Genomic DNA, 22,664 nt, shown 5'->3' with positions numbered 1-22,664 from the left:
AATCCAGGCTCACTCTACCACAGAGGTATATCCCCAGCCCCTTTTACTTTGAGACAGGGTCTCCCTAAGTTGCAAAGGCTGACCTTGAACTTTTGATTCTCCTGCCTCAGTCTTCTGAATTGCTGGCTTTACAGGTATTCACTGCCACACCTAGCTGGTGCCAGATTTTCATCTCAGATCACACCCTCATAAATTTTATTTTTTTTCAAAAAATGAATTATTATTTAGCTTAGATAAATCCTAAATATTTTAAAAGTAGAGGTCACATTTTAACGTATATTTTATCAGTTATTCTTTTTACATATTATCCAGAGTTTGGTTTTTTTTATTGTTAAACAGTTCATTAATAATGTAAGTTATTTATAATGGAGCTATTTCTTGTAAAGTATAATCCATTTGAGAAGTTAGGGGACCAGAGGTATTCTTTTAAAAAATATATTCTTTTACTAAACAAGGGAAATAGGGATCATTAGTTCTTTATTTTATATTTCAGGTAATATCTCCTAGCTGTAATGATGACATCACAGTGAAAAAGGATCAGTGTTTAGTTCGATCATTTATCGATTCTAAATTGTAAGTAATGAATCACTTAATAATTTTACATGAGAGAATAAGAAGTAGAATCAGTAATAGACCCACTTCACTGTGTCTTTATTTTTAAAATTCTAATCACTTATTAACTGAGAAGTTGTTATAAGTTTTGAGTTTTTGTAATGTAGGGTATTTTTTACTGATATGAGAACAATATTAAGAAAATGTTATTTTCTAAATAAAGCAAGGCATTGATTTTTCTTTAATTGTAGAACTATTTTTATCATGTCCATTTCATATTATGAACTATGAACTTATTTTTAATAGAGTTTATAGTACTAGAATAATTATTTTGACTTTCTGATTAAAAACCAGACTGTTGGAAACTTCCCTAAGTTTTCCCTCAGTTTTTTTCTTTTAAAAAAAGGAGAAATTTAATACATATATTTATTAAGTATAATTCTCCAAAAAAATTTAATACCATAATATATCTCATAGTAAAGATACTTAAGTATTAGTTTTGAGTAGTTTTTTAAAATTAAAATTAGTTAACAATTAAGAAATATTGAACATTAAAGTAAACATCTGTTTCAGTCAGCTTTTTCACTGCTGTGACTAGAAGACCTGACAAGAACAATTTTAGAGGAGGAAAAGTTTATTTGAAGGCTCATGGTTCCAGGTGTCTGTGTCCATAGGCAACCAGCTCCATTCTTTGGGGCTTGAGATGAGGTAGAATATCATGGCAGAAGAGTGTGGCAGAGGGAAAGAGCTCACATGATGATTAGGAAGCAGAGAGACTCTACTCACCAGATACAAAATATATTCCCCCAAAGCATGCCTTCAATGATGCACCTCCTCCAGCCACACCTTATCCACCTTCAGTTACCATTCAATTAATCCTATCAGGGGATTAATTTACCAGTAGGGTTAAGGCTCTCATAACCCAATCATTTCTCCTTTAAACCTTCTTGCATTGTCTCACATGTGAGTTTTCGGGGGATACCTCACATCCAAACCATAACAGCATCACTATCTATAAGTGTTAGAAATATTATGCTTATTATCAGTTTCCCTGCACTATCTGTAGGAGGGTTATATGGATTTAAGGCTCTCAAATTAATGGTACTTTGAGTATATAAAACTTCAGAAATAAGATACTAGCTTTGCTTGTATTCTCTCTGATCCTTTATTAAAGATGGGGATATGCATGGTCTTAGACTTTTAAAACACTTTTATAAGCAAAATAAATTTGATTTGGGGTTTTATATTTTTCATTTTTTAATATAAACTACTGAAGTCATAAATTTTATTTAATAAGTGGTTTTCCTCCCCTTTATTTTTCTGTTATTAGTTATTCTATAGCAAGGAAAGATATTAAGGAAGTAGACATTCTCAATCTACCAGAATCAGAGCTCTCCACTAAACCAGGTAAAATAGGAGGAATCAATCCCTTATTTCAAAATGAATGAAATCCCTTATTTCTCAATGAATAAAGCCAGAATGAATATTTTCGGGTGCCCTTTTTACTGTTTAGAGTTGATTATCGCTCTTATCTGATGGCAGGGTTGCTTTTTTTTTTAATGGTGTTGGCTTTGAACCCAGGGCCTCATGTGTGCTAGGCAACTGCTCTACCACTGAGTCACATCCCCAGACCTTAATGGTAGTTTTTTAAATGTATGGATAAAATATTCGATTCATAATTTTTAGACAAGTTTAACTTTAATATTTTGCCATGAAGATTTCTAACAGAACTCCCTAAAGTAATAACATTTATATAACATTATAGCTTAAGAAATATGTTCAAATATGTTCAACCTTACCGCATCATTTTATAAATGCTGAATTTGAATTCAGATCTTCTGATTCTGAATGTCATGCCTTTTCTGTCATTCTGTGCTGTTAATTCCATAGCAACTGCTGAAGTACATTTTTACTCGTAGGGCTACAGAAAGCAAGTGTCTTCTTAAAAACTAGAATTGTTCCTGATAATTGGAAAATGGATATAAGTGAAATCCTTGAGTCATCCAGTAGTGATGATGAAGATGGTCCTGCTGAAGAAAATGATGAAGAAAAGGAAAAGGAAGCCAAAAAGGAAGAAGAGGAGGTGGTAGGTATAATTTCATGTTTATAGCAAATGTGAACATTTTTAATGCTCTCGAGTAATAATAATACCATCATGTATTTACCCTCTGTTCTAGATTCCCTGTCACTTGTTTCTATCCATTTCTAGCTCAAGTTGATTTGAGGGTTGAGGGAGCTTTTCGGCTCATAACTCAGTATGTAAATCAGCACTAGTTTTTGGGGGGTTAGAAGTGACAAGGAAGTGTTTATCAAGTTTTGTCCACAAATTAATATTTGTTTTCTTAGGGTCTTTTCCAAATAACCCAGGAGGAAAGAAATGTACTTTTTAAGTATTTTATTTCATTTAAACTGTTGCCATATGAAATAACTGTTATCCTACTTTAAAGATGAGGTGAGATTCATAAAGGTTAAGTAACTTTTCCATGGTGTCACAACTGAAATGTGGAGGATAGGGATTTGAACTCAAGTATGGTTAGAGAATCCTGGTAGAGGTTAAGAGATAACCTCAAAATCTTTTTCAGGGTAAAAAATTCTATCCAAACCCGAAGAAAAGTTCATTTGGCTGTTTGAGAAAATATAGAAAAAAAATTTAGCTTATATTTTATAAGTATAAATGATTTTCTTTGTAATACTGCCATGTCATTTAAAATACAATTGTAGGAAATCATTCATGGAGTATCACATAATTGCTTATATGAATATTGTCTACTTATTCAACAGTATGGTTAAATATAATAGATTGTCCAGTACATTTTTGGATGTTATTAGGTCAAGGGGCTTAGGGGCAAAACAAAGAGAATGAATTTATTGAAAAAGGACTTATTTGAGCATGTGAAACATTTGCCTGGAAAAATGTGGGATGTTTGTTTCTATTTTACATATACAAATATGAATCTGTGAAATAACATGGGTATAATTATTTATGATGAAGGTTATACACTGTTTCTTTCCTTTTACTTCCTCTGCAGTATTTGGTTTTTTACACTCTGAAATCAGAATGGCGGTTCATACTTACAGGCTGCCTACAGAGTTGCCATAGTAACATGCTGTTGGTTTTAAGTGAGCATGCTCGGAAAGACAGGAAGGTTTAGCAGAGGCTTGGCAGGTTGCCAATGGAGGTTTGCCAGATGCTTTGAAATGGGCTGTCTTTCTTTTCCTTTCATGTAATGTCTGATTTTTATGTGGAAGAGAATGTAAGTAGTGCTGTATAACCCTGCGGATGCTATGCCCTAAGAGGGAAAGCAAATATTTGCAAGTCAGACTGAAAAATGTCCAGACCCTGTACTGATTAAGTAGAAGGGGAATCTAACCATTTTGCATTTGAAAGAAAATGCAGCATATAGGTAAGATTTTTTTTTTGTATATTTAGTTATTTTGATTGCCAAAAATCGGGTTAAATAAGTATTTTAGGTATTGAGGATGTGGCTAATATGGTCGGGTTCATAACCAAATGTAATTGTTTCTTGTAAAAAAGACAGTAGGAGTCTATTTTTAGACTATCAGAAGATGAAAGCTATTTTTCTCAAATATAAGATAGATTTTGAAATGAAAATGATAATGAGACAGTTTGGCAAAATTCTGGATTTAAAGACTGAATATAAAATGTGAATTTTGTGTTTTATCTGTATTTATTTATGGATTATATGTTTTCAAGATAAATAGGCCACATTTCAGGGTGTGAACTGTTGCAGCCTGTGGTTTAGCTTTTGTTTTTTTTAATTAACATTAGTTAGGGTCTTTTACTGTCGAATATTGAAAAAAGATTAGTCTAATTTATTTTTCTTAATACTTTTAATTGGTGTCCCTTCCAGAATGCATTTTCTCTACCCCCCAAAAAATCCTGAAATTTTAAACAAAGAGGGTAAAAGAGCTTTGTAGGAAGTTGTAGAGGGTGGCTATAAAATAGTAAATAGAGCTTGTATTACAATGATTATTTTTGTAAATATTATGTTTTATTCAATCTGTGAGGAAATGTTACTAAAGAATGAAAGCAGAGGTAAAAAGCTCTGTTACCTATTGTTTGTAGGTATTAGTAGGGAAATTTTAAAAGATAAGGATGATTAAAGGTTAGTATCTTAAAATGTTTTACTTAAATTATGAATCTGTTAAAATTAAGTGAACCTGGATGGTTTTAATCTACTAAAAAATAACAGCAAAATTACAAAATATAGACACTGATTTAGGTTATTTCCAATTATTTTTCAGATTGTCAGTTTCATAACATGCTTTTTAAAATTCCTTAATATAAACTAATTTCTCTTTTCTCTGGCCATACAAGTAGGTTTTCTTGAGTAAGATTTTGGTTGCTTTAGAAAAAAAATCAGCTGCATTTCTTGCTCTTGAATTTAAGATTTAGTTGCTGAATCATTCTAACTTGTCTTTAACAGTAATTTTTAAAATTTAAATATTGTTAAACTGAAAAGCACTTTTAGTCTATACACAACAAATAAAAAATGAATATTGTATAAAATGAATAATCTGATAAGCCAGGGCCTACCTGGCTTAGTCATTATGGGCCTTTCCCACACAAGTGAGGCTAAGCTGTTGTATCATGTTACATATCATAAGTCTTTCCAAAAGGTAGTGTTGCTATGCTTTTCATGAAGATTTAATGTTGCTCTTCAGTGATCAGAAAGATCTTTTATAATATTCTATAAACCACTGTGACAATACTGTAGCTGTCATTTGATGTTTGTAGTACGGCAAGCAATTTTACGCAGTAGAATCATACAAGTGTTAGATATTTCTGCAGTGGTAATTAGCAGTATGCATTGTTTTTATGTTTGATGCTTCAGGTGCTCTAACCTAAGAGTAAGTAATAAGGACATTTGAGATTCTATGATTTTATTATAGAAGGGTATCTTGTTTTTACTTCACATTATCTTGAATTCCAAAGCATTTGGTAGTTCAGTATTAGAGTACAAGAAATATATCTCATACTGTTACTGATTGGTAAGACTTGAGGATCTGGCAGAAAGTAAGTCCTATGTGTATTAATGATTTTAAATTTCAACTTATTGACACTTGTGTTGAAAAAAGCCCTAGAGGATATTTTTGTGGGTGTTGCCTAAATGTCTTTGTTCAGAAAATTTTATATTAGAAAAGATACACTGTAATTTATTTTGAGCTTTGAAATTGATTGAAAAGTCCAGGAAAACACAAGTAATGATATCAGTTATTCATTTACTCTTTACATATTTATTTTGAATAAATATAGGGGGATTTTCTAAGGGTAAAATAAATGCATGGCTATTTAAAAGATTGATTATCAAGGGGAATTTGATGGACTTAGCCTTTTAAATCCTTATGGTTTGCTATAAGTAGGCTTATATGTTGGGTAATTTTTAAAAACCTTCTATGAATTTATGTTTAGTAATGAAAATTGAAATTTAGTGAATTTTTTTTAAGAACTGCTCTTTTAGTGTACATGTATTAATACTCATTTCTCTAGTCTTTTGACTTTTCTAGGGATGGTTGTTTCATCTAATGTCTGAGACTCTACTCCATTTTTGTAAAAATCATAAGTGCTTGCATTTTTTAATACAAGGAAACATGAATATTTTTTGATGTTTAATCCAGTGTTGTTTGTGTATTAATCTATGCCTTTTGCAGATTGTAATGGCATTTGATAAAGTAATCATTCAGGATCACTTTGGGTATGAACTTAGAGTAAATGTTTGATAACTCGGGGAAATCATGCTAAGTCTGTAAAACTTTAAAGATTTTAAATGTAATGTCAATATTTTATCTAATAATTCAATCTGCCAATCATCAGATGTTTTTAAACTGATCCTAAAAAGCCAAATTTCAAGGGATAATTGAGATTTTTAGCTTTCATTCAAATTTAAGAACTTACTTGCTAAAGTCTTAAACGTACTAATCAAGCTAACAAAAATGCCTTAATGAGTTTAGCAAAATCTCTCTTCTGATGCAAGCATAAAACTCTAACCAAATTAAGGTTATCTCGTCAGATTTAGAGTATTGCACATTTTTTGTATTAAAAACACTTTTTATTCAATATATTTTATGGTTTTGGTGATATTAGAGGGTTGACTGATTAAAAACTTGGATTTGATAGTGTCCAAACCACATCTTGATGATTAAATGTATGTACCTTTTCAAATGGGGAAATTAATTACTAGACTCAGTGAACTCTGATACAATATAAATGTCATGTAATCATTTACTGTAGGCTGACTTTGTTAAACTAAAACAGTGTTTTACTATGAATGTGTCACATATCATGTGATCTGTGAAGTTTTCTGTAAGTATATAACAGGAAAGTATGGTACTAATTTAAATTATACGATTATCAAATTTCACAGGGCCTTCAGTATTATTGGGCAATCCCCAGCTTCTGTAGTCAAATCTTTATTTCTTCCATTAAATCAACAACCCTATTCCCACTCCACTTCAACTTCAGGAAGAAACTAGGAGCTTCAAATGTTGTCCATGCTCCTTCCCAAGGAACATTTGACAACATATTGTCTTCTCTGTAAGAGAGGTATCTCAGTTCATGCTCTGAACTTCTTTCTTTCAGGAAATCTTAGATAATCAACTCTTTTTTTCTCACCAATATCTTTAACCCTTATCCTTGTTTTGTATCCTCAGCAGCACCTTAAAACATGCCTGTCTTAACCTCCCTCCATATTCCCTCCACCAGTCTTCTGGAAGCCTCTACTGTCCCTCCAGGTACTATGCTTTTTCCTCACCCTTGTGGGTGGATTGCTGAGCTGTATTTACTGTTTGAGCTATCTATACTGTTCCTGAACTCTTATTCACTCTTAATTCATTGTGGTGTGTTTCTTCTCACCACAACCTGAACAACTTTAGTAAGGTTACCAGTGACCACCAACAAACTTTTGTACTAAATAAAAAATTTTTTATTTCAGTTCATTTGTCTACTAGCAGGATTCAACAGCCCTGACATACCTTTTTTAAGACCCTTGACACACATGGCATTACCCTTTTTTCCCATTTACTTCCTAACAAACACTATAATGGCTCCAAATCTGTATGTGCATCAAAGATGTCTTTTCGTAGTTGGGTTCAATGGCATATGCCTATAATTCCTGCTACTAGGGTAGATGAAGTAGGATTGAAGGTTCAAGGCCAGTCTGGCAACTTGATGAGACTCATTTTCAAAATCAAAGTGGATATAGTTTTGTGGATATAGTTTGTGGTAGATTGCTTGCCTAGCATGTGCAAAGCCCTGAATTCAATTCTTAGTACCACACATTCTTAGCAGCAATGAAGATTTCTTCTTCTTTTGCGGGGAGGAGGCGTACCGGGGATTGAACCCAGAGACACTTAACCACTGAGTCACATCTCCAGCCCTTTTTTATATTTCATTTAGAGACAGGGTCTCTCTGAGTTACTTAGGGTCTCCTTAAATTTCTGGGCTGGTTTTGAACTCGCGATCCTCCTGCCTCAGCTTCCTGAGCTGCTGGGATTATAGGCATACACGCCTGGCTAAAATTTCTTCTTGTAATTACTCAATCTCAGTATTTGCATGACTGCGGTCATCTTGCCTTCCCCAAAACATGCCCTTTCCCTGTTTGTCCCTAATTGATTTTAATAGAAGTGGCATCCACCCAGTTGTCCAAACCCAGTCACATGAAAGTCACCTTGATTCCTCACTCTCTTCTCCCATCTGTTTAAACATACAGTGCTTTCTCTTCTATCTACTTGAATAACTCTCAAATTTCCCCCCTTCTTTTGGTTTATATTCTCTGCTTACCTTAGTCCAAGCCATTATTCTTTTTTATCTAGACTAATACAGCAGCATCCTAACTGCTCTTCACAGGTTCATGCTTGCCCTCCTCCAGTCTATTCTCTGCACTGGATCTAAAGTAGATATTTTAAAACTGAAACTATGTTTTATTTCTTTCTGCATAGAATAGTTGTAGGGCACAAAAGATTGTGGATTTTATTTTTCTGATAGAAATACTTTTATAATATGTAATGTCATCTCTTTCTAAAAATAATATACCAAATATTATTTAACTTGATATTTGCTCAATAGTTATTCTTGTAATACAGTGCTGACGTGACTCTTAGCCCTTATACAAACTGTCAGTTTTTATATATGATAACTTATGATAGCCCCAGGACAGTTGTTCCTGGGGCTGAGCTTATGGACAGCCTAAGGAGTCATTTTGACATATGAATTACTTGAGTTACCAGACTTAATATTGGTTTTATGTTTTTATTTTAAGTTAAATTTAGAAGATAAGATTTTTTTCTTCTTCTCCCTCTGCCCCCAAAGAGAGGTTTTTTCTATATTATCTAGGCTGAGCTTAAGTGATCCTCTTGCTTCAGCCTCTGAAGTAGCTGGGACTACTTGTGCACACTGCTGTGCCCAGATTTTTTCATTTAAGTTTTTATTTGCTATTTCACAGAGGTCTTGTGACAACAAAGTATATCTAAAAATATAGCTGTTGTACTGGAACATACATCATCTGTAAGATGTGCTTTTTAATATAGTCTGTTAAAATATGGAAGCTGTTGGGCTGTGGCTGTAGCTCATTTGTAGAGTGCTTACTTCTATGCATAAGGGCCTGGATTTGATCCTCAACATCATAAAAAAATAAAAATAAGTAACTTTTATAAAAGATATAAACAAGTAAAGATGACCACACCAAGTAATTTTCTCAGTTTATTTTTAGAGACTTGATGGGTTTTTAAATGAAAACTGCTTACTCCTCACAACAGCCTATGAGAGAGATTCTATGTAAGTGTATATCACGGATATGGTATATAATATATGTCTTGTACATATGAGAGGAAGTTAAATATGTTATCCTGTGGTACCTTCCAAAGTGAAGTTTGTAGAATTTTACAACTGATCTTCTCTGTTTTTTGTGTTTTTTCTTTTTTTTTGGTGTGTGTATGTGTGTGTGTATGAAAACTGAGGTTTAGAGAAGTTAAAGAAGGTTTTATAGACTTTAAATTTTTTTTTTCTCTCCTCAATATTGTAAGTTCTATGAAAGCAGAGGATGTCAAGGATTTTGGTTTTCCCTTTTTCCACCAGTTGTGTGTACCCATCAGCTAACAATACCAAGCATGACTCTCATTAAACCTGCACTAAGTAGTTTCTGAATAAATGAATGTAAACTATGCGATTATCCTAGCAAATTACCTTTTGACACAAGGTATTGGGAGATTTATTGTAATGTTCTGGAAAATTCACTTGGAAGGGTACCATGAGATAATGTGCCTAACTTTCCTTCATTGTATATCTTTTCTCTGGCAGTGCACTCTGTAGTTTTGAATCTTATTTTCTAAACTAATTTTGTGAGTTTCTAAATAAATTCTTTTTGGCTTAAGCCATTTGGGGATAGTTTTCTGCCCCTTGCAGTAAGAGTTCTTCACTAATAATACCCCTTTGTATTTTCTCCACTTATTTCAGATGTCCTCTCTGGTCGTCTTTTTTCACCTCCAACCCATTCTCCATAAACATCTTTCTAAAACATAGATGGTTCCTGCTGGAACCCCTTTAATGGCTTTTAGCCCCTACAGGATAAAGCCTAGGCTTTTTATCATAGGCCTTTAAAAGTCTGGCCCTTTATGATGTGACCCACATTCACCTTTTTATTCTCCCTTCCACTATTCTTCAGCAGTATGGAACTTCCTATAGCTCCCCTGCTACCACTTAAACATTGTTCAGAAGCTGCTTGTTGAGCTGTCAGGTATATTACATAGAGTATCACCTTCATGTTGCCCATTCCCTTTATCAGTATTAAATATTATAGATAAAATGAAATGAAAAAATTTAAAACTCAGAAAATAGGTGTTAAGAAATTTGAAATGCAAAAGGCTTCTACAAAGGAACCAAGAGAATTGTATTTGAATTAAAGTGGTTGTATGTGGCTTACAAATGCATTTACCTTAGTAAGATGTTCTGGTATTTATAATTTTAAAAAATTGGTAAGGCTATTCAGCACATTTCAAAGTTAATGAAGTAAGCAGCTACTGGTGTTTCAGAGATCTCCTCTTGCTGACTCCAAGCTGAGCTTCTGTTTTGGAGGTGGTTGGGGAAGGAAGATGAGGGATTGTTAAAAGCTGAAGAGTGGGGACAACTTGAGATGGAGTTTTAGGGATGTAGTGGGAAGGGGAGCCAATGAAGGGGATCAGAAGATAGCTTATAGACAGCATCATGAAGGGGAGATAAAGATGCCGGTGTCCAAAATAACATTTCACATATACACAAAAATCAGTATTTTAGAATTTAAAAAATGTGCATGCTGTACTAGAGTACAAAAGAAAAAGACAGGCATTGTATAATCATTAAAACTGCTAAAGGATACTGAGGTGTTCTTGAAAACTGAGAGTCCCATCAACAATTTATGTGTTTTCACATACAATACACAATGCAGGGAAACCACAAATACTAGGTTTTTGCGGCACTTTCCCCCACTATCATAATATCAGGTTTTGTGACTTCAATCTGTTATGTGCTAAGAAACTATCCTACTCCACTCCTTAGTGTTAAGAAAACCGTTCTTAATTTCTTCTCTCTTTTCTATGACTTGTATTGCATTTGTATCATCTTTAATGTTAGCCCTCTAATGCAGCAAATATAGAACAGTGAAGAAAATCCTTCATTTGTGCAGATGCCATTTACATTTACATCTAAATTGAATGCTAGTTAATTAGTGATAAAATTGCGAGTAAAATAGGCAAGCATTGAAATTTTGAGAACTACAAACACAAATAAGAGGTAAATCAAACATTCAACAACAAAAACCCTCACCATTGCTCCTTTTCTTTCTCTCCCTTTTCCTCCTTCAGGACTTGGGCAATCTTGTCATCACCAGATAGCAAGCAATTGTCGTCTTCTTTGTGGACCATTGTAATAGCTTCCTTGTTCCTTCCAATTCATCATAATCATTCCTGACTTAGATCTTAAATCTGACCTAATGCTTCTTTGTACTCTCAAACCTGACCTCTACCATAGTTCTGATTCTTTGGCATATCATGTCTTACAAAGCCCTTTCCTCATCATAGTCCATGTTGGCCAGATTCATGTTTATGGCTAGACTATTTACATTTTTTTTGAGACTACTTGCATTTTGAGGCTTTCTATAATATTACCAAGGCCACTCCGCCTCCAGCAGAACCACTCGTTCCCTCAGTTGCTTCCATATTATTTTATGTAGTTTACACTTATCACACTTGATTGTATTGATTTGTTTTACCTTTCTGCACCCCCTGCCAGATTGAGAGCAGTTATAACAGAAGGTACCATGTGTTCTCATTTTAATCCTCATTGTTTTTGTGCAGTCCTGACTTATGGTAACCATCAGTAAATGCTTGAACTTAAATGAAAGACACAGTGCTTGAAGTCAGAAAATTCACAATCTGGTAGTGTAGATAGAAGTAGTATATACTGATGCTAACTAAAATTATAAATTTCTTCACATTATGATCATAATGTACATTCCTCTTCTGTCTCTTTAACCCTCCTCCTAGCTTTGACTAAATGAGGGGACGAAGATTCCATAGCACAGTTTGGTGAAACTTGTATTTCCCAAATTTATAATCTTATCCTACTTTAAAACTGTTAAGAGATGCAACAGCCCCTTGGCTTTTAACCCCTGGCTCTCAACCAGAATAGAGACGTGATAGGTATGAAAATGCCATGGATAGAGGAAGCAAACCACAGGAGAAATATGAACCCCATCCACAGTTCGTAAAAGAACAGTTTTCTAATTGGAGGTATTTTCTAGCAGTCTTAATCCAAGGGGACTGGCTACACAGTTATTTTGAAAAAATAAATTGTCAAGAATTATTTACTGTAAGAAATTAAGCATGAGGGGCGGGGATTGGCTGACTTCACTTACCATTATATTCTTCAGCGGCATCCATTTACCTGCAAATGCCATGATTTTATTTTATTGCTGAGTAATATTCCATTGTGTATATAAGCCACATTTTTTTAATCCATTTATCCACTGAAGGGCATTTAGGTTGGTTCCACAGTTTAGCTATTGTGAATTGTGCTGCTATAAACATGGATGTGGCTGTGTCCCTATAGTATGATGTTTTAAGTCCTTTGGGTATAGACTGAGGAGAGGGATAGCTGGGTCAAATGGTGGTTCCATTCTGCAACCTAAAATACTCTTGATCACCCATTAACTTTTAAATAAAATACCTGTAAGCTACCAATTCTTATCTATAAAAATAAATCCTCATTTACAAAAATTTTTGGTACTAGAGATTGAACTCAAAGTTGCTTTACCACTGAGTAATATCCTCAGGTTTTTTTTTAATATTTATTTTTTAGTTATAGTTGGACACAATACCTTTGTTTTATTTATTTATTTTTATGTGGTGCTGAGCATTGAACCCTAGCATGTGCTAGGCGAGTGCTTTACCGCTGAGCCACAACCCCAGCCCTCCTCAGTTTTTTAAGTTTTTTATTTTGAGACATGGTTTTGCTAAGTTGCAGAGATTGGCCTTGAACTTAATGATCCGTCTGTCTCAGCCTCCTGAGTTGCTGGGATTATAGGCATGTGTCACCAAGTCTGGCTTAAAGATACATATATTCTTAATCATTAAGAATTTATCAGATGTTTGGTGCCACCTTAATGTGTGCCTAATGTGCAGTTGATGGCTTGATTTTGTTTATGTGTTTTTTTAAAGCAACTTTGATTTTAAATCAGTGCCTGTTCAAAGAATTGTTTTCACATATATTGTATTCAGCATTCTTACCTGAATTCTGTAAGATCATACGTACTAGAATGAGGATTTAATTGTGATTACATAGCACTGGCAAAGTGTATAGCCAGTCTGGGATAAACTGTTTTTGCTTTCCACACTACAAGTCTTTAAGACTAATGTATGAAATGATTTGGGGGGGGGGCTCTTGAACTATTGGATTTTTTTTTTTTTGTTCCTTGAGTTAACTCACTGACAATTAAAGACCTTATAAAAGCCCAGTTTTAAAATTCACATGGACAAAAAGTTGCCTTCTCAGGATTTGAGAATTAAGTAATGATCTCTTTTTAGTGATTATTAACTTTGTAAAATTGCTGATGTTTGAAACTTACTAGAACTTTGAACTAAGTTCCTTTATGTTTAATGAAACTGAAAGTGTTTTGATGTTATAAATTGTTCTAAATGAATATACTGAAAGAAAACTTAAAGAGAGAATTTTAAAAGATCTTAACTTCTTTTTCCTTGATTGCTTCATGGTTTTTTGTTATATATTTCAATTGAGTATATGTTCATTGATCTTGGCTTTATTATTAAAGTGATTGAAATTCTGTAAGGATAACATAATTTTAAAGTGCCTATTGCCCTCTGGACACTGAACAATCAATATTTATTGCTTGAAAATAGCCTTTCCTTTGAATATGGCTTTGAAAAGATAAAAATCTGGATTCTTCTCGTAGAATATAGCAAAGTAGTACTCTAAAATTAAATTACAATCATTTTATATGGAAGAAACGTCAGTGTTTTATTTGGTTCTCTTAGAATTGCTAAAATTTAAAGAATAATTTCCAAGTAAAAGTTTATGAGTAATCTATCAGAAAAGAGAACATTTTTATTAAAATCTGTTTGACTTGAGGGGCTGGGGTTGTGGCTCAGTGGTAGAGCACTCGCCTAGCACATGCTAGGCCCTGGGTTCAATCCTCAGCACCACATAAAAATAAATATATAAAATAAAGGTTTTGTGTTTAACTATAACTAAATAAATAATATTTTAAAAAAAAATCTGTTTGACTTGAGCCCAGATGTTGACAGTATAGATAGAGACCACTAAGTTTGTATAATTTGTGAAAGGTTAACACTTAAACAGGTAGTTTTAAGAAAGACTGTTTCTTGGGGCTGGGGTTGTGGCTCAGTAGTAGAGTGTTTGCCTAGCACACGTGAGGCATTGGGTTCAAACCTCAGCACCACATAAAATGAAATAAAGATACTATGTTCACCTACAATTAAAAAATAAGGGCTGGGGATGTGGCTCAAGCAGTAGCGCGCTTGCCTGGCATGCGTGCGGCCTGGGTTCGATCCTCAGCACCACATACAAACAAAGATGTTGTGTCCGCCGAAAACTAAAAAATAAATGTCAAAATTTTCTCTTTCTCTCTCTCTCTCTCTCTTAAAAAAATATTTTTAAAAAATTTTAAAAAAAATAAATATTTAAGAAACAAACAAAAACGACTGTTTCTTATAGCAGTGTTTCCATTAGTCTTTAAATTTGTTTTTAATGGAACTAAATTAGTAATTAGGTATCTAGTTTTCTTTCCTAAGAAATAATTCTTATATCTTTCTGACAGGGGTTGCAAAGTCCACTATGGAGGCCACACAAGAAGGGCAAATGAGAAAAGTAGGCTCCTGTGAGACAAGTGGGGTATAAAGGGATATGAGGCAAAATAAAATTCATATGGCTCACCTAAATGCATGATGCATTTAAATTGTTTTAAAATTTTGCACCATCCATATGAAAACCTTTTGCCAGTGTGACTTTGCAACTTCTAATTTATATTCATTCACCAATATTATTTCTACATAATAAATGTGTTTGCTATTGTATTTACCCACCAGAATATTTGTACAAGCCACATTGTTATTTTTATGTTCAAAAAAACAAAAAACAAATGAGGTGAAAACTTAACAGTCTCATTCTGTTTTTGAATCTTTTACTCATGACTAATCTTAGTCCTTACAGTAATTCTCAAAGGCAGGGTGAACAGGAGAGATTGTACATCTTCATAGTTAACATCAGATCAGCTGTGTGGAAATGTGACGTAAAGGGCAAGGAACGTAGCACAACGGTTGAGTGCTTGCCTAACATGTGGGAGACCCTAAGGGTTCATTCCTCAGTACCGCAAAAAAACAAACAAACTAACTCAAAATCTGGACCAGTGGGAATTTGAGAAAAATCAGATATTCCAGCTTCAGTAAAATTTTATCCCATTACATTATGTTACATTATGTTCACAGAAACAAAAGAAGACAACAACATTGTGTTCCTTCCCATTTACAGTACTAGATACATTTATGTATTTTGCCTTCACAGCCTGAGGAAGAGCTTGATCCTGAAGAGAGGGACAACTTCCTCCAACAGCTTTATAAGTTTATGGAAGACAGAGGTATTTTCATGCTTTCTATTTAAAAATAGTCATTTCTTCCACAGTTTTACATTCTTGATGTATTCATTGTTATAGTTAGTATCATGAGCATATTATATTTCAGTTAAAGTCTAAGAATCAGTTATACCTGAAAATAGTTAAATATTTGGAATTCAAACAAACTCTATTTTGAGCAGAGATATGTAAGAAAGCAGTTTTGATGTAATTAAACTAAATCTCCCAGGGATTTATAGGACTAAAAAATATATTATTCAGAAATAGAGGTAATGTTAATCTGCATACCTATTTCTTACTAATGCTATATTCATGGCAAGTGAACTAGACTGATCCTTGGTCTCTATGAATTAAACATAATTGAAGAGCCATCTATCTGAATAGGATAGGATTTCTAGTAGAAGTAGAATAAATGGAACTATTATAAATGTGCTCCTTGACATTCACCAGTCCTAGAAAATCCTCACATAAACCCTAGACATTCTAGAGTTTTCAGAAATGGTCCTTCAGATTACTGCTGACAGCTTTAACATTTGTGTTAGAACAATGTGAATGGTTCCATGGCCTAAAACTTCCCTTTCCATTGTGTTGCTTCATGCCTAAATGAACCGGCACCATTGTTGGCCAAAGTGTAATTTAGTTTTACGCAATTCACAGGCAGAGACATGACTTTACTACTTGCAGAAGTAAAACATCTGAAGTCTAAAGGCCGCACAAAGCTGTGAAGAATAGAGAGAATGTTTTGTGTTGTCTTGTATAATTTAAGGTTCTTCAAATATTATGCCTCTAATTAATGAAATTTGGGGATTTAGTGGTTGATAGCTTTGTTGTCAATTTTTTATTTTTCATTTGAATAAACATTTTTCTTTCATTCCCTGATGTTATAAAGGTACTCCAATCAACAAACCACCTGTTTTGGGCTACAAAGACCTCAATCTCTTCAAACTCTTTAGATTGGTTTATCATCAGGGTGGATGTGACAATGTAAGTATAATTAAAATCAAATTGCTTTTTGAATTGTGTATTGATGTGATGTAAAGTTAACCATCTGATGTTGAGCTTTTATATGCACGTTAGTCAGTATACCCATTTTCTTTAAGATCATAGAATGTTAGTTAAAGGTTAATTACCTTTTGAAATTTTAACCAAAAAAAAACTTAATTTTCCAGATTGATAGTGGTGCTGTATGGAAGCAAATTTATATGGACCTTGGCATTCCAATTTTGAATTCAGCTGCTTCCTACAATGTAAAAACTGCTTATAGAAAGTAAGTAGTATAGTTTATTCATTAAAGAATACCCATTTACAGGTAATATTGTCCTTTGAATTTGTTAACAAATAAGAATACATCAAGGAACATAAATGTTAGGGAAAGTGTACAAAAAGGCTTAGACTATTAATAGATACTTGTGATTGAAAGTTATTTCAGAGTGTCTGTTCTACTTTGCTCCATTTCTCATGTTATACTGATTTCCTTTCCAAAATCAGGGATATTTATCATCTGGTATTAAGGTAAATGTCATTGAGCATTGTATTTGGGTTGAACATATTTCATATCAAAACTATGATAGCTCTGTTCACTTATCACAAACTCAGATTTCTCAGGAAGGAATTTTATTTTATAATCAGAATTTCTGTTTACCTTATTTTACTGCATAATTGTTGCATATTTTATGACAAATATGTTTTGCAATAAAAGTGGGGTGACAACATATTGTGAAGCTTCTTATTTTAATAAAAAATTTGTACTTAAAAGTCATTTATTACTAAACCCATTGTGGTACAAGATTAGGATGCACAGAATACTTGTGAATATACATTAAAACTGAATAGTTAAAATCTCATATCATTTTTTTATGACAGTTTAGTGAACATTTTTCTAGTCTTGGGGGAGAAAAAGTTAATACATTAGTTTTAATTGATTTCTGCTTGATAGTTGAAATATTACACTTGAGAAAATTTCCTACAGTGTTGCAAAGTATGGGCTTAAAAATTTAATCTTCTGTGTCTGAAGATTCTGTGCTATATCATTGGTTTTCTCATCTGATGCACCCTCGGCTGTACTCATGTAAGATGTGTTTACCATTAACGCTGGAGCACTCTGAACAAGCCACATAAAAGTTGGTTTGCAGTACTATATTGACAGTGCATATGAACAGAGCTTTCTAGGCTTGTGGCTTGTTGTGTTTGAGAAGACAAGTGTGTATCCATATGCCACTAGTGAATACACCGCTGATGTTTGCCTTTTAAACAGCATACAAAGACAGTTGTACCATGTGGTGATTACACATCGGAAGGGTGTAAAACAATTTTTGTACTGAGAAAACAGGGTGCAGTGATTATGCAGTGAAACCATATAAATGAGTTTTATGAAACATTCCTGTAATCCCAGTGGCTCATGAGAATGAGGAAGGAGGATCACAAGTTGGAGACCAGCCTCAGCAATTAAGTGAGGCCTTAAGTTTAGTGAGATCTTATTTCTGGGGGAAAAAAAAAAATGGCTGGCGATGTGGCTCAGTGGTTAAGTGCCCCTGGGTTCAATCTCTAATACCCGCCCCCCAAAAAAAAGAGTTTTACTTTCTAAAACTGTGTGTGTTTAATAACATAATAATCAAGTTAAATGTAGCAACCAAGATTTCCTAAAATAAAATATTGGTTTTTTAGGTATCTCTATGGTTTTGAGGAGTACTGCCGTTCTGCAAATATTCAGTTCAGAACTATTCACCACCATGAGCCAAAAGTAAAAGTGGAAAACAAAGAGTTGGAAGAATCAATGGAAGAAGCTCTAAAAGTAGATCAAGAAATGCCTTTAATAGAAGTGAAGAGTGAACCTGAGGAAAACATTGATTCAAACAGTGAAAGTGAAAGAGAAGAAATAGAATTAAAATCTCCAAGGGTGAGTACTTACTAGTAGTTTTATGTTTTTTTAAGTTTAAGTTATTTAAAGCATTATTTTACTTTTTTTTTTTAACGGACATTTTCAGATAGCAAAAAAATACCACAGTGAACCTAGTTTAATTTTCTATTATTTATGTCACACATCAGCCAGTATTTTAGTTTTAGTCAGCTTTTTTTTTTTTTTTTTTTTTCCTGCTCTAAAAAACCTGACAAGAACAATTATAGGAGAGAAAAAGTTTATTTGGGGGTTCGTGGTTTCAGAGATCTTAGTCCATAGATAACTGGCTCCATTCTTTAGGGCTCAAGGTGAGGCTGAACAGAAGAGTGTGGCAGAGGGAAGCAGCTCACATGATGATCAGAAAGGAGAGATGGAGAGAGAAAGAGATTCCACTCTCCAGTTACAGAATGCATACCCCAAAGGCATGCCCCCAGTGACCTGTAGCCACACCCTATCCACCTTGAGTTAGCACTCAGTAATCCCATCAGGGGATTAATTCACTAATTGGGTTAAGGCTCTTATAACCCAGTCATTTCTCCCAAACCTTTACATTGTTTCACATGTGAGTTTTTAGGGGACACTTAACATCCAAACCATAACATCCAGACTAGCTTAGCTACTTTTTTCTAGATATATCACACATTATTTCCTCTACTTGAAAACTCTTTCTCTTGTTGTTTGTGTCTGTTCAGTCATTCTCATTAGGATAAGTCTTGCATATTACCTTCCTTCAAGTTTTCTGCTAAAATGTCACCTCATTGAAGCCTATACTAGGTCTCTCCTAAAATTGCAACTTCCCTCTTCTCATTGGCATTCTCATCACTTCAATTTCACCCTCTTCCATAATTTACTTATGCATTATGTCTATTATTTTTCATCTCTTTTGCCTTGCTCTGTACTAGATTTGCACTCTCTGAGCTCAAGAATTAGTATTTGATTTTTTTTTTAATTGACAGACCCGAGGCTTCTAGAATAGTGTCTAGCACATAATAAGTGCTTCTTAATTAGTTGTTGGATGAATGAGTCTCCCCATTTCTAACATTCAAGCCTCCAGCCAGATGATCTCTTTCACTGTAACTTGATAGCATACTCTGCAGTTCTAGCCATGTGCACTCTGGCTTTATCTTCCAACTCTACTCTTCCTCTCCATTAATGTGTGTGCAGGAATTGTTGTCTGCCATTCTGACCAGTGTCCAATGCTGTTCCATAGAAGGATTTATCATCTTTTAGGAAAAAAGGAATTTACCACACTATCAAGCTTAATTACCATAAAATGTCTTGTTTTTGATTCTGGTAAAATACTTAAAAGTTTGCCTCTCAATCGTTCTTAAGTATACCGTTCTTGGCATTATATATGTTCACAATGTTGTGCAGCAGTCCCCACCATTCACTAGCATCCAGCTCCAGAATTTTTTCTTGCAAAACTCTTTACCTTTTTAAACAATAACTCTTTATTCTTCCCTTCCATTAAGGCTCATTTATGTTACAGCATGGGGAAGAATTTCCTTTTTTAAAGATGAATAATATTCCATTATATATATTGTGGACATTCTTTCTTGCCTTTAGCTGAAAACCTTCCTTGTCCTCTGTAAGACATTCTGCAGTGCTCTTTGTAGTATGGATGAACCATAAATTTACCTTCCCAAAGATTTTCTCCAATTTTTTCAACAGTACAAAAAGTGCTACAATAGACATACTTTTAAACTATCCCCTTCATTTATTTTAACATATAAACCAGACTTCTAAAAATGAGATTTCTGGGAGATATGTGTAAAAAAAACTAAAATTTTGATAGGTAACAGTGTTTATACATTTACATACAGATATTTAAAGAGTATCTATGATGTGTCGGGCACTGTCTGGATCTGAGGATATGGAATTGAATAATACAGAACCATGCCATCATGGAACTTAGGTTCCAGTGCTTTACGGTAGAAGTAAGGTTATTCTTTTTGTGCTTTTGAAGTGTAAATAGCACATAGGAACTAGGGGAAACATTTGTTTACTGAGATAGTAGTTGTCAAATATTCTAGTGCTCCCTGCATTGCTGGTACCTTCATTTTTTTTTCTTGCTGTATTTCAAGTTGAGGGGTATTGTACAGGGATGATGTAAATTTTGTCTTAATAAACAGTAGAACTATAGACCACAGAGGCCATAATTCAGGGGGTTAATTCGTTATCATTATTAACTTTTGTTATTAGCATTTGCATAATTCAAATAAAATTTTATTGTAGTCAAGAAATATTTATTAAAAGTGGATAAAATAATATAGTGAACAAGGGAGTTTTTTGTTGTTGTTGTTTTTCAATGTTGGGAAGTGAAACCGGGGCCTTGCATTTGCTAAGCACATGATCTATTGCTGATTTGCATCCTTAGCCCCAGGAGAAATTTTTATTTCTTTTGTAATATATGGAAGGGCTTATGGTAAATCTGGATATAATTAATTAATTTACATGGTTTATTCTTTTAAAAAGCTTCAGAAGGAAGAGAAAAGAACATGTGGGTTTCAGGGTCTTATCTCAAGCCAGATAGCTAGCTAGTCATTGCTGTGAAGGTTCAGGGGAGAGATATCTTTCCCCCTCTGTATTGATAGCTATTTTAAAGCTTTATGTCCTATACTAGGGACGACGGAGAATTGCTCGAGATGCAAATTCTATTAAAAAGGAAATTGAAGAGGAGAAAACAGAAGACAAATTAAAAGATATTGATGCAGAAAATAAGATTGTAGATGATGACTATGAAACTTCAGAGAAAAAAGAAAATGAACTGCTACTGGGGAGAAAAAATACACCAAAGCAAAAAGAGAAGAAAATTAAAAAGCAAGAAGATTCTGATAAAGACTCAGATGAAGAGGAAGAAAAAAGCCAAGAGAGGTACATTATTTTATGTTTGTTCTCCAGAAGCAGCTGTCTGGGGTACAACAGCGTTTTGTTCCTGCTTAGAAATTCAGGTTTGAGGGAATGTTTTCTTATTGGGACTTCCGTTCCTCTTGTCTAATGAAGGTGAGACACATTGTGAAGATGATGTGTATCGCCTTTCGGAATTGGAGAATATACTGGTCGCACCATTTTAATAGCACTTGTGCCCTAAACAGTGGCCTCAAAGAAGGCTGCGCCACCCAGTCAAAAGAAAGGTCCTGCAGTTGACAGCAGGGAAGGGAGCTGGAGAAAAATGGAGGAAGTGGACAAGAGGAAACAGCGGCAGCAAAAATTCCATTTTAAAAAAGGTACAATGTGGGAAAGCTAACAAACACATGGGTGCACAGTACTAGCAGATGTTTCTGTGTGTTAGCTTTATTTGAGATATTTTTCTTTTTCAAGTTACTGTATTAGAATAAGTGGCATGCACCCCTGATTCTTGTTTGGAAAATACATTCTTGCCCCACATCCCACCAATAAATTTCAGCTTTTTAATGTCCATCCTGCTTGCTGTTGAGTGAAAATTGTATCTTTTTTCCATGTATTAGACATGTGTGTATTGAATTGACAAAAATAGCCAAAGATTAGGCAGTCTGGCTAAATCAAGGTCATGTCTGACCACACGTTACCTACTTGGCCATTCTGTAAGTGTCATTGAATAGATTTGCTAATTTTTAGATGCTACAAGAAACAAGTTATAAAGAGCAACAGCAGCATAACACACTTCCTTAAAATATAAACTCTTCTCTATAATTATTTTTTATTCTTTTATTAATATAATGCCAGGTTTTTCTGGAAAATTGAGTTGTTAAGCCTGACTTGGAGAAAGAGGACTACTGCATCCAACTAGTAGCTGACACAATCTGAAAATTAACCATTGAGAAAATAAATATTTAGAAAAATAGGAATAATTAATATTTTAGTGGGAGAGGTAATTTGATTCAATATGAATAGGTACAGAAAGTATCACAATTATTTGTGAAGTAGGTTAGTAAAAAATGAAAATTCTATAGTGAAATATAATTAGGATTAGGAAAAGTGGGAGGAAATAATTAGAGTTGAGTATAATGATACAAGTATAGTATTTTAAATATTTGGCTAATAAATTAAATGAAAGTGAACTATTTACAAAGGAAGGGCTA

General features: G+C 33.8%; 1 protein-coding gene across 4 annotated transcripts in view; it reads left to right on the top strand.

The window, feature by feature from the left end:
* Positions 1–22,664, top strand: part of Arid4a (AT-rich interaction domain 4A) — a 71,546-nt gene that overhangs the window by 25,232 nt on the left and 23,650 nt on the right. For 3 of the 4 annotated variants that reach the window (XM_076850435.2, XM_076850433.2, XM_076850436.2), the window contains exons 9-16: positions 494–573; positions 1,883–1,959; positions 2,472–2,638; positions 15,641–15,713; positions 16,597–16,691; positions 16,877–16,974; positions 18,372–18,603; positions 21,227–21,477. In XM_076850435.2, the coding sequence (XP_076706550.1) occupies positions 494–573; positions 1,883–1,959; positions 2,472–2,638; positions 15,641–15,713; positions 16,597–16,691; positions 16,877–16,974; positions 18,372–18,603; positions 21,227–21,477 (1,073 nt within the window). Of the gene's footprint in view, positions 1–493; positions 574–1,882; positions 1,960–2,471; positions 2,639–15,640; positions 15,714–16,596; positions 16,692–16,876; positions 16,975–18,371; positions 18,604–21,226; positions 21,478–22,664 lie in introns of those variants that run through there. The other variant, XM_076850437.2, reaches the window with a different exon arrangement.

This window comes from Callospermophilus lateralis, chromosome 3, assembly GCF_048772815.1.
Source record: "Callospermophilus lateralis isolate mCalLat2 chromosome 3, mCalLat2.hap1, whole genome shotgun sequence".
NCBI classification, from domain to species: Eukaryota; Metazoa; Chordata; class Mammalia; order Rodentia; family Sciuridae; genus Callospermophilus; species Callospermophilus lateralis.
The sequence above is the reverse complement of the archived record's forward strand: the minus strand, read 5'-3'. Positions and strand labels throughout refer to the sequence as shown.